The sequence below is a fragment of the Bos taurus genome, chromosome 29 (assembly GCF_002263795.3).
Source record: "Bos taurus isolate L1 Dominette 01449 registration number 42190680 breed Hereford chromosome 29, ARS-UCD2.0, whole genome shotgun sequence".
Taxonomy (NCBI): Eukaryota; Metazoa; Chordata; class Mammalia; order Artiodactyla; family Bovidae; genus Bos; species Bos taurus.
Genome location: NC_037356.1, coordinates 29,352,109 through 29,365,238, shown reverse-complemented (window position 1 = coordinate 29,365,238; position 13,130 = coordinate 29,352,109). Strand labels below are relative to the sequence as shown.

At 42.1% G+C, this 13,130-nt stretch overlaps 1 protein-coding gene across 8 annotated transcripts in view; it reads left to right on the top strand.

Moving 5' to 3' along the window:
* The window catches only part of CDON (cell adhesion associated, oncogene regulated), a 99,383-nt gene that overhangs the window by 54,732 nt on the left and 31,521 nt on the right, over window positions 1–13,130 (top strand). For all 8 annotated transcript variants that reach the window (XR_240630.4, XM_059882976.1, XM_005226821.5 and 5 more), the window contains 5 exons: window positions 755–929; window positions 3,423–3,551; window positions 6,939–7,142; window positions 9,204–9,385; window positions 10,238–10,343. Coding sequence is in view for 7 of the 8 variants with exons in the window: in XM_059882976.1 (XP_059738959.1) it covers window positions 755–929; window positions 3,423–3,551; window positions 6,939–7,142; window positions 9,204–9,385; window positions 10,238–10,343 (796 nt within the window). In the remaining variant the exon portion in view is untranslated. The remainder of the gene's footprint in view (window positions 1–754; window positions 930–3,422; window positions 3,552–6,938; window positions 7,143–9,203; window positions 9,386–10,237; window positions 10,344–13,130) is intronic.

Here is a 13,130-nt window from a genome sequence, read left to right as displayed (position 1 = left end):
CTTGTTGTTTTTCCATTCTCTGTATAAAAGCTTACATCTGCTATTCCAGCCTCCCACTCCATTTCTCCCCCTACAGTAATATTTTTAATATCTGGAAAAATTAACATAATGATACTTGGAAGTTTATTCACTGTTTTTAACTTGACGATTCTAGATGAAGGAAGTTTCACTGGTAATCCTGTCCACATGGAAACTTCCATGAATGTTGGCCCTTGGTTTTATTAAGGAAGGCATAACAGATTGGATCTCTTTTTCTTTCCTTCAACTCAACAAACAGTATAAAAACATGAAACAAGACTGTTAGAAATATATAATGCATAATTGCATACATTATATAGACATAAACATGAACTATGATTTATCAGGTATTGTATATATTATATATTATCATTAGTACGTATTATTGTTTACTTAGTTAATTCTCCCATTTGTCCAGTAAGAAAGGAGCAACGTTTCCATTACCAGGAAAGGAAATGACTGAGTAATCAAGTAACTTCCTTGAGGCCATAAGTTAGTGGCAGCTGATGAGCAGCAGCCTTTTTCAAAAACAGTGAGAATCCCAAACTTCTCACTGCAGGTCTCCTTCTGGTTCTTAATTGGAAGAGGCATTGTGTCTCTTTCACTTTTGATGGTGCATCGCTTCCCCAGATTCATTTTGGAATTGAAGGACTTCTAGTTTTTATCCAACTGAAATGGAAAGATTTTTCTGCCCTATATCTCCATTTTGAAAAATGCCTTGTTTTCGCTTGGGTAGCTGGAGGATGGTGTTGGTGTCGTGGGAAGCTGGCACACAGTTCGAGTCCCAGGAAGTGAGAATGAGCTCCATTTAACGGAACTGGAGCCATCGAGTCTCTACGAAGTTTTGATGGTGGCGAGGAGTGCAGCCGGGGAAGGACAGCCTGCCATGCTCACCTTCCGAACCAGCAAAGGTGAGTATAATCTTCCCTAAGAGGAGGGAGTTGGCTGTATTGATGTCACTTTTTAATAATTAGTGTCATTTTGGGGTAGCAAGTTTCTTGTATATAAATTTACTAAATAAACCTATTATAGTACCTCTTGGGGCCACATTTAGATGGTTGAATTCTTCTAGTCCATCTAGCATTTCACAGGTATTTTTGAGAGCTTATTATAGGTTAGGCAGTAGGGTAAGGGACAAAACAAGGATAATCAAGACAAGATCCATCCTGATAGAGCTTCTACTTTGCTAAAAAAGGTAAGACATACACATAAAGGCCAACTCAAGGCAAAATTTCAGTTCAGCTAATATTTACTGAATGACTTCTCAGTGCCAGGCAGTAAACAAAATAGATAATACTCCTTTGCTGTCATGGAGCTTCCATTCTAGTTGGGAGAAGTTTACACATAAGTTATAAGAACATTAGTAGGTGTTGAATGTTAACAGGAGACATAAATTAAGGGATGGGTGTAGCATGGGTTTCTCAGGTGGTGCTAGTGGTAAAGAATCCACCTGCTAATGCAGGAGACCTGAGAGCCGTGGGTTTGATCCCTGGGTCGGGAAGACCCTCTGGAGGAGGAAATGGCAGCCCACTCCAGTGTTCTTGCTTGGAGAATCCCATGGACAGAGGAGCCTGGTGGGCTGCAGTCCACAGGGTCACAAAGAGTCAGACATGACTGAAATGACTTACATGCAAGCACGTGGGGTGGTAGCGGTTGTCCCAGTTTGAACAGGTGGCCAGAGAACTAAGCAGCTGACAGCAGGGCGGAACTTTAAGGAGGTGTGTGGAAACCCATGTGAGTATCTGGGGCTGGAATATCCCAGTAGAGAGGAGAGCAAGTGGGTGTGCTTGGAGCACTGAGGGGCCACAGTGATGAGAGTAAAGTAAGTGTGGAGGAGAGAATGCTCAAGGAGATGGATGATCATCGGCACATTGTCCAACCTGCTGGGACACCAACTTTGACCCTGAGTGAACTGGGAGCATTGGAGAGTTTTGAGCAGAGTTGTGACACTGCCTCTTGTGTGTTTCACTGCTGGCTATAGGGCCATGCTGACTGTAGGGTCAGGATAGATTGGAGGAGGGCAAAGGGATAGGGAGGGACCAGATCTGACATGGTCCAGGCAAGACAAGATGCCAGGGGATAGTCTTCTGTGGGGCAGCTTGTGAGGGTGGTGGTGGTGGTTTAGTCGCTCAGTCATGTCCAAATCTTGAGCCCCCCATGGACTCCTGTTCATGGGATTCTCCAGGCAAGAATACTGGATTGGGTTGCCATGCCCTCCTCCAGGGAATCTTCCTGACCCAGGAATCAAACCCAGGTCTCCTGCACTGCAGACCGATTCTTTACTGACTGAGCTACAAGGGAAGCCCTCCCAGTTTGTGAGGGTAGCTTGATTGAAAAGATGCCATTTCAGGGCTTCACTGGTGGCTCAGTATAAAGAATCCATCTGCCAATGCAAGAGACATGAGTTCAATCCCTGACTGGGAAGATCCCACACGCTTCAGAGCAGCTAAACCCATGCACCACAACTGGTGAACCTGAGCTCCAGAGCCCGGGAGTCACAACTGCTGAGCCCACGTGCCGCAACTCCTGAGGCCCGTGTGCCCTGAAGCCCGTGAACAAGAGGAGCCAAGCCACCACAGCTACAGAGTAGCCCCTGCTCGCCACGACTAGAGAAGAGCCTGCACAGCAACAAAGACCCAGCGCTGTCATAAATAAATAAAATAAACAATTTAAAAAGATGCCATCGCAGGTTGGCCATAGATGAACAAAAAGACTTCTGTGAGCAGAGACGGGAATTAGATACAAGAGTTTTTGGTGTAGCACAGTGTTGGAAAGGAGTTCTGATGATTGAAAAGAAATTGTCTATTGACTTTTGAAAAATATCCTTTTATTTAATTACTGTGTCTAGACAGAAAAATAGTATTTCTTATTTGAAATGTATTTTGAGTTATTACCCATAATTAGTCCTTAGTTGTTTATACAGCCTGACCTGCAAATACTGAACAATGAGCATGTATTTCAATTCTGAAATAATCAATTTCATTTTCCCCCCCTTGAAATTTTAAAACGGCATGACAGCTTTCGCATGAAGAAACTTAACCGAAGCTCTTAAATAATGAATTTTCTGCATCAGAATTAAGAAATATGTACAGTAAAAATAAAAGTGGGTGAATAGTTTGAAAATCTTTAGTCATTTGGCTTTTTCATTTGTGTCATTTTTTATGTGTGTAGATTAAAGCTGTCCTGGTGAAGAGAGACACATTTTTGTTATAGGTACTAGAAAAAGACAAAGTAACTTCTCAAGTTAATTCCTCATATTAGCCAAGTAATTACAATGTAGATTTTAAATTTAGACACTGTAACCGATAAATTCATATATTTATATGCCAGTTGAGTTTCATAGTATCTTTTCTTATGCAAAGAAGCTTATTTGTATTATATTATGTTATATTGTACCTTTCTAGAGAAAACAGCATCATCGAAAAATACCCAGGCCTCCTCTCCACCTGTGGGCATCCCTAAGCGCCCTGTTGTTTCAGAGGCTGCAGACAACTTCGGAGTGGTACTCACAGATGCCTCTAGGCATAGTGGAGGTAAAGAGAAGATTCTTCACTTACTCATTCTGTTTGTTTCCAAATGTAACTGACCTGTTTCAGGTTATTAGGGGGTGGAGTGGGACAGGATATTTATTATTCAAATTATATCCTACCATATAACTCTTATAGGTTTTATTTCAACCATTTTAAAATGTCTTGAATTTGAAATCTTAAATACCCAGTACCATGATTGATATTCAAAGTAATAAACTCAGATTTCAAATGTTATGATACTAAGTTTTTATAACTCACAAAAAGGATTTTTCTGTCTCCTCTCTGGCATGGAAACCAAATTTACATTGGAACCCTGAACATCTGACTTGTTTTTTTTGGTGATTTGTCAAAATATGTCATGGTACCTATAGTATGACTTAGTTTTTAATTGATTGATTACATGTCATTCTCAGCTTTATTATTGTATCATGTTGATCTTAGAGTGTTTAGATGTCATAACAATAAGATTTTTAAAAGACTTCTTTTTAGTATTTAATCATACATGAATTCTCCTGTTACAACATAATGTGCTTTTTGTGATCTAGGGAAGGCTTAACATTTTATTACTGAGCTCTAAGAATTTTCAAGCTTCTCTTCCCTATTTTTATAGTCTATGAGTTGGCCTCAGACAGAAGCAAGTCATAACATTTGAACACCTCTGTGGAATGCCTCTGCATCTTCAGTATCATGAGCTGCTTTTTCTTGAGTCCTTTCGCCTCTGAGATCAGAAGAACAAAAACCTCATGAACTAACACGCAGTACTACATGCTGGAGCAGCAGAGATCAAATAAATCTTGCCCTTGGAGAGGCTTACAGTATAGGAGATGATGCAGACAACTAAACCAATACCAATATAGCAGGGAGGATAGATCAACCAGCAACGATGGTTTTGATTCTGCCTTGGAATCAAACATTTCATGAGATTTACCTAAATCACTTCCTTGATAGGAAGGAGGCCCAGTGGCTGGCAATAAGAGATGTTCCCTAAGCTGAGCTTCAAAGGCAAGAATGTTATAGCTGAATGAAGAAGCAGGAGAAACGGTTCTGGGCAGAGACCTCTCATGCAGAGACAGATGAAGGATATGTTCTATTTCATTTAGAGATTCAGAGATTTTTATTTAGTGCTATGGGGAATCATGCTACAGTGGGGGAGGAAAGCAGTTGCCTTGTATGATGTCCTTAAAGATTCAGTCTTTCCCTGAAAGCTATGAAGAAGCCTGGAAGATTTTAGAGATGGGACGGGGGAGTGGCATCAGATGAGGCTTGGAAATACAGACAGTGACAGTGTGGATGGGGAAGGACACAGACCAGAGATGAAGGGAACTGAATCCTCACTGAATGAAAGCAAGAAATACGGTGACTTGGGCAACTTGAACCATTTACCAAGATAGGTGATAAGAATTTGTTGCTGAAGGTTATGGATTCTGTGCTGGAAATCATGAGTTTGGTGTTATCCAAGCAGAGATAACCCTAAAGAAAGGATTTATTTAATCTTCACAATAACCCTGTGAGGAAGGGAGCATCAGCATATTACAGATCAGGAAACTGGGACTCAAGGGGGTTGTGGACTTGCCTAAGGTCACCCAGAGAGTGGTGGTCAGATATTTAAGACTCCAAGAGCAGTATTCTTTATCTCCTTTCACATGCTGTTTATTTTAGGTATCGATGGTATTCTTCTCTTTAGGGACTTTCCCCTAATAACGTTGTTTTTCTACTTGGTCTGTGGTATTCTTTATGAGTTTTAACCTCATGTGAATTAACAGAGGAAGTTGTTCAGTTATCTTCGTATTAAAAGAGAAATTCACTAACTTCTATTCGTTCTGTTTCCATTGCTTTCTAACTTGAAAGGAATACAGTAAGTATCATGCCAAGTTGCCTGCTTTGAATGTGTTCATCTTTTCATCCATTAAACAATTTGTTTTTAAAATGCCACGAATTCCTTCATACAGGCACCATATGCAACATTATTTTGTTATGTGTTTATATTCAGATTGAAGAGATGTTGAGACAGAGGGGTGTTGGTGGAGGCCAGACCCAGGCTAGACAGAGACAGGGCTTCCTGAGTAATTCACTGAAGTAATGTAACCATGGGGGCTTCCCCGGTGGCTCAGCAAGAAAGAATCCACCTGCTGATGCAGGAGATATGGGTTCAATCTCTGGGTTGGGAAGATCCCCTGAAGAAGGAAATGGTAACCCATTCCAGTATCCTTGCCTGGGAAATCTCACGAACAGAGGAGCCTGGCAGGTTACAGTTCATGGGGTTGCAGAGAGTCAGACATGACTTAGCGACTAAAACGACAACAATGGAACCGTGGTCCAGAGCTGGTCCTCCTTGTTCCAGCTCTAGAGACATGACAGTGAGCGTGTGGAAGGGCAGTCGGTCTTGATAACCAGCTCATTCTTAAAAAGCTCTCAGGTGACTGCTGTAAAGTGGGTGGCAGTTCACAACTTCCAAACTGTTGTACAGCCCAGGCTGTTTCTGTCCACACCCTTGCTCTGTAGGGACCGGGTGGGAAGCCAGTTATAACCACCAGATTGCTTGGCCAGCAGTTAGGGACACGTGTTGGCTACACAGTTTGAATGGCTGATAAACTTCCTCCTGAGGTTTCCACCTGCCACAGAATCGAGACCGTCTCGTCTGTGGGCTGGAAACATCCCTCCTCTTGGCCATGCTAACCGAGAGCTGCCAGGTGTTGGGTTCACGTGGATGACCACGTGGATCATCTGTTTCCTGATACCACTTGTCTTTATTTAACTGTGAATGTGTCTTCCTGCTTTCATCCTAAGCAGTGGTTCTCCCTTCCCATTTTTATCAGGATTGATTTTACTGGTTCGGTTTATCCCTATTTTACTGCTTGCAGTCTGTTTTTCAGACTAGCATTCCTGTAGCCTTGAATGTGTACGTACAGTAGTAATCGCTACATTGCTGATTATTGACAGGCTGTGATCATCATAGCTAATAAACAGAACAATCCATAGACTATTGGCTGAATGTGTTTTCTATAGCTCAGTTGGATAATGAAAACCATTTAAATAACACATCGTTTTGAAATTTACTGTAAATTATTACCACAGTCAGACTTGAAGCACCAAGTAATAATTACTTACATTGTTTTAGCATGCCTCAGTCATCATACTCATTAACTTTCGGATTTTCAGAGATACTTATCAAGTTTATAAATTATCTCACTTTTCCTGCTACTTCCTCTATTTCATTGCACATTAACTTTTCAGAGGACAGAAGGAAAGTCATAATGTTATTAACTCTGGCAAGAATTTTGGTGCAGAGCCTTTAGTAAAGTGATGTTGGGGATTTATCCCTTTCAGTTCACTTGAGTAATTCTTGTTTCTGATGCTGAGGGTTATCGAAATGAATGTTTCCATTTTCAGTCCCAGAGGCACCTGACCGGCCTACTATCTCCACTGCGTCAGAGACGTCTGTCTACGTCACATGGATTCCTCGGGCGAACGGGGGCTCTCCAATCACTGCCTTCAAGGTTGAATATAAACGGATGAGGACTAGTGATTGGCTGGTGGCAGCTGAAGACATCCCTCCTTCTAAGCTTTCTGTGGAAGTTCGTAGCTTAGAGCCAGGTAGTAATATTCAAACATTTTGTTTTAGGCCAGCAGTGCTGACCTTAGATGCATATTCGTCTTTTTTTTTTTTTTTACCATGCCTACTGCATGCAGGATATTAGTTTCCTGACCAGAGATCTAGTCTGTGTCCCCTGCATTGGGAAGTCTTAACCACTGGACCACCAGGGAAATCCCTAAATACATATTTGTAATAATCATATATTCTTCTAATTGTTAAAGTAATGTGAGCTTATTGTATAAAAAGCAAAATTGTATCTGAAAGCAAAATATAAAAAGAGAATAGTCACTCCAAACCCACCCATCTAGAGATAACCATTGTTTATATTATGTTGTATTTCTTTCTAGTCTTTTTTCCTTTCTAATACAAACTGGGATCATGCCATAAATATTGTCTTGTGACCCCCCTTTTCCCATGTTATATCATAATTAACAATTCTTCAGAACTCAGTGTTTAATAACTGTGGATCTACTGTGTAAGTATACCATGATTGACTTAACCTAGTCTTTATTTCTGGGCTTTAGACTATTTCTAACTGCAATTGAGTGGAAGTAGGGTTGTGGTGACATCTTTGTGTGTGTGTATGTATGTGTATTCTGCTATGAATGAATGTTTTAAGAGGGAAATTGCTTGTTATTTGAGTACAATTGATCTGATGACGCATCTTAGCATGGTTAAACCCACTACTTTGCTTTATGGATATGAGACAACATTCAGCACCTCTTTGTTCTGTTAAGTTTTGTTTCAGCATCAGGGGAGCTTCTCCAGACCCCTGTGTGCTTAGTCGCTCAGTCATGTCTGACTCTTTGTGATCCCACAGACTGTAGCCCACCGGGCTGCTTTGTCCATGGGGATTCTCCAGGCTAGAATACTGGAGTGGGTTGCCATGCCCTCCTCCAGGGGATCTTCCCAACCCAGGGATCAAACCCAGGTCTCCTGCATTGCAGGCAGATTCTTTACCATCTGAACCACCAGGGAAGCCCATCCAGACCCCCTAATATATGAAACAACCCATAAAAGAAGAAAGCACTAATCACAAATCAACTTTATTTACTTTTGTTTGTTTGGGTTTCATGACTGTTTTTGTTGATGGACTTTTAAATGTACTTTAGCAGCAAAAACCCGTGTTTGTCTGACAGGTAACAGGAGGAGCTCAGGAATATGTAGGTACAGTTGGGAGAGGGTGGCAGTTTTAAATATGGGCAAAGCTAAGTAACATTTTATAGATAGAAAAGACTGTTTTCAGAAGCTCAGGGGTTATTTTTGAGCTTTGGGGAAACTTGCTTTAGGGGTCTAATTTATTCTTTAGATTCAGATTTTCAGAAACTCACAATCCTTAGAGTTTTTTGTTTTTTTTTTAAGTTCTTAATATCTAAGCCAAACAAATACCTTCTGTTGTAGCTTAAATCTGATCTTTCTCCTCTTATTAGAGGGAGCAGAGTGACATCTGTGATTAGCCACACAGTGCCTCTTCATAGCTGTATTCCCTGTGTTAAACTTTGCTTCAGTTGTTTCTTTCAAAGTGGAAAAAACCCTATTGGGTTGGCCACAAAGTTCGTTCGGATTTTTCCTATGTACTTACAGAAAAACCCAAACAAATATTCTGGCCAACCCAATAGTTTCAGCAACCCACTCCAGTATTCTTGCCTGGGAAATCCCACGGACAGAGGAGCCTGGCAGTCTGCAGTCCATGGGGCTGCAAAGACTGGGACACGACTTAGTGACTAAACACCACCATCATCACCACCAGCTAGTCCTGTATTTGATGGGTATGACTTTAGAACAGGATGTTGAAAGAGAAATGTGCTCTTTCCTCCTCTCTCCTGGCTTCTTTCCATGAGGAACAGCATCTGTCTCTCCCAGGGACCCCCAGTAAGGTATTGGAATCTTGAACACACGCAATGAACGCATGCAATACCAGAGTGACAAGTGGGTTGAAATCTATTTACTATCTAGGCTTTAGAGCGTGTCGTTGTTATTGCAGAGAGATGTTTAAGTATGATTGTTGTATTTTGAATATTGTCCCTTAAATTCTGTTTTTCTTTTCCCTCCCTCAAAAGGTTCAACATACAAATTTAGGGTCATTGCTATCAACCATTATGGTGAGAGTTTTCGGAGTTCAGCTTCTCGTCCGTATCAGGTGGCTGGGTTCCCCAATCGCTTTTCTAACCGTCCAATAACTGGACCTCACATCGCCTACACAGAAGCTGTCAGTGATACTCAGATCATGCTAAAGTGGACGGTAAGTAAAACATCTTCTCTAATGACAAAAGTTTCTGATGTGGCCATGTTAGTTTAATATCAGGACATGATACTATGAATGGGAAATTTTTGAACTTTTAAGTAAGAGGAAATTGAGGGCCACAAATTTGTGTAAGAGCATATATTATAAGAGGGGCAGGTTTTGTTTTATTTTGTTTTAGTTTTTATTTTATAATGGAGTTTAACTGATTAGAGCTTCCCAGGTGGCGTTCTAGTGGTAAAGAGCCCACCTGCCAAAGCAGGAGACATAAGAGATGTGAGTTCAATCCCTGGGTTGGGAAGATCCCCCAGAGGATGGCATGGCAGCCCACTCCGGTATTCTTGCCTGGAGAATCCCATGAACAGAGAAGCCTGGTGGTTACAGTCCATGGGGTTGAACAGAGTCAGACACAACTGAACTGAAGCAACTTAGCACACACACACTCGTAGCTAATCAACAGTGTGATAGTTTCAGATGCACAGCAGAGGGACTCAGCTGTACATACACATATAACTATTCTTCCCCCCAATTGCCCTCCCATCCAGGCTCAGGGGGCAGGGCTAAAAATAAAATGATTGTCTCTTCAGCTCTCATCCAAGTATTAACACAATCACCATTTCATGTTTTATTGTTTTTGAGCCCAATGTACTTTTTTATCTTTGAGCCTAGTGAGACATAGTGCTTTATTTTTGTTTAGCCCTTTGAATACCTTTAAATTAAACTTTAAATGGCTATCAAGGATTTCTATAAAATGAAGCTCAAAAAATACTGCCACACAGATAAATAAATCTTAATGGATGTAAAAGTTACATTTATTTTTGTCTTTGACAAGTCTTTGCTTCTCTTTTCTAGTACATTCCATCGAGTAACAATAACACTCCCATTCAAGGATTTTATATCTATTACCGGCCAACAGATAGTGACAATGATAGTGATTACAAGAGGGATATTGTAGAAGGTAAGTGCCGTGGACAAGCTAGAGTCTTAATAAGAGAGTTTTGGACGGAGAGGGTTTATAAATATTATGAAAAATGTCCCAGGGAAAATAGAGTAAAAATGAAATGGCATATATGCTACTACTTTGAATTTTTTCCAAAGAAAGTTAATTTGTCCAATTTAATACAATGGACCCTTGAAGAATGAGGGGTTGGTGGTTCAGTCTGTAAAGAATCCACCTGCAGTGCAGGAGCTGCAGGAGACGGGTTTGATCCTTGGGTCGGGAAGATCCCCTGGAAGAAGGCATGGCAGCCCACTCCAGTATTCTTGCCTAGAGAATCCTATGCACAGAGGAGCCTGGCAGGTTACAGTCCATAGGATCAGAGGAGCCTGGCAGGCTACAGTCCGTAGGATCACAAAGAGTCAGGCACAACTGAAGAGATTTTGCAAGTATGCATCTTGGTTCAGTTTTGCATATGTGTGTGTATAGGAAATTATTTGCTTAACATTTGCTTTTCCCACTAAATGTTACTCTCCTCACGGCAGAGGGCCTTCTTTCCCACGGCTGTATCCCAAGCCCTACACTGTTGAGTTGTTCGGTATTTATTGAATAAATGAATGGGTGAATGTTCAGAGTCCAGAAAAGAATAATGGAGTGTCTAGGGTGATCAGGTTGGAAAAAAGACATCTATGATAGCCAGCAGCAGAACAGCTTTCTTCAAGTTTTGTGTTTGTTTTTTTTTAATTTATTATTTTGACTGCTCTGGGTCTTCATTGCTGGGCTTGGGCTTTCTCCAGTTGCAGCGAGCCGGGGCTGCTCTCTAGTTGCGCCGTGCGGGCTTCTCGTCGTGGGGGCTTCTCCTCTTGCAGAGCACGGGCTCTCGGTGCTTGTGGGCTTAGTAGTTGTGGTGCCGTGCTTAGTTGCTTCGCAGCATGAGGAATCTCCTTGGGTGAGGGAGCAATCCCGTGTCTACTGCATTGGCAGGCAGATTCCTAACCACTAGACCACCAGGAAAGTCCTGTCTTCAAGTATTTAAGGACTAGAATGTGGAAGAGGTACTCAGTCTGTTGGGGGAGGACAGCTAGAAGGAAATCGAGTGAGGAAGAACCCTTTCATACCATATTTCTCTAATGTGGGTCCCCTCACAAAATAATAAACTCCCTAATTTGGGAGGTGTTCAGTAGAAGCTGGATACCTGTTTCTCAGTGCTAAGTTGGAACAGATTCTTGCTTTGGGAGGAAGGCTTCTTCTGAGGTCTTTTTTCACTCTAAGATTCTTTTTTTTTGAAGTATTAATTTCCTAATGAATCATCTCAAAAAATTGTGCCAAGTCAAGGTGACTTTCCTCTGACTTTTCAACGTCCAGTAGTTTTTTTGTTGTAAGTAATCTTATAATAAATTACTTTTAATAGGTGGCATCATGTTTCTTTAAATATTGTGGTTTTCTTTTTATTGTTCATCCGTTACTTTTGTGATGTGATGCATCCATTATTTTTGTGATATGATGAAAAATTTGTTATCTAAGTTTTAATACCTGGCACAGAGTAGGTGCCCCCTAAATATTTTTTGAATGGAAGAGTGATTGTTTCTCTTTTCTTAATCTGGAGAAGTAGGAAAGAAATGAGTTCCCCAAACCTGCCTTCTTCATAAAGAATTGGGGAAGTGTGGAAAGATCATTGTTAGGGGCAAAAAAGATTCAGTGAAGTCAGGATGGTAGCTTCCTGGAGGTGGCAGTGGCTGGAGGGGGCATGAGGGGACCGTGGGGGCCGGGAACACGTGCTTCCCCCGGGTGCCGGTCCCACAACTGTGGCCTGTGTGTGACGTGCTTCCCCCGGGTGCTGGTCCCATGACTGTGGCCTGTGTGTGACGTGCTTCCCCCGGGTGCTGGTCCCATGACTGTGGCCTGTGTGTGACGTGCTTCCCCCGGGTGCTGGTCCCACGACTGTGGCCTGTGTGTGACGTGCTTCACCCGGGTGCTGGTCCCATGACTGTGGCCTGTGTGTGACGTGCTTCCCCCGGGTGCTGGTCCCACGACTGTGGCCTGTGTGTGACGTGCTTCACCCGGGTGCTGGTCCCACGACTGTGGCCTGTGTGTGACGTGCTTCACCCGGGTGCTGGTCCCATGACTGTGGCCTGTGTGTGACGTGCTTCACCCGGGTGCTGGTCCCACGACTGTGGCCTGTGTGTGACGTGCTTCACCCGGGTGCTGGTCCCACGACTGTGGCCTGTGTGTGTGAACTTTCATCTCTACAGTGATGGGTACTTTTTCATATGCATGTTCATGAAAGGAAATAGCATTGTCAGTGACCGATCCACACTGTAGTCCTGGCTCAGTCTTCATGTTAGTTTTGTCTGGGTTAGGCAGGTGGAGGTGTCTGGTTTTTAGTTTTAAACTCTTTTGAGAGACGTTACACTTTCGTGAGAAGGTCGTTCTACATAAGCCAAATATAAATAAAACAAACCTCCCTCTCTGTCTCCATCAGTATCACTCCCTCCCTTCCCCTTCCCGGTTCAGCTCTAGAAATCCTCTGAGAAACACTTTCTATATTCTCTAGCTAAATCTTTGAACGTTTACAGACTTGAGTGTTGGCCTGTGGAGTGTGGAGCAGGGAAATTCCTCTAAAGGAGCTTTTGTTTCTCTTACCAGCATCTGTACATGTGAGCTTTGCCTTGTGGTTCACGAGAACTTGTTTATGAACATAATAGAGCAGTTAGCTGTTTAAGTGGGCTTCACTGTGCTGTGTAATTTGCTTATTCCTTATTTTCAAGTTTATGCACTTGAAATTCTTTTTGTGGCAGTTGGAAACTA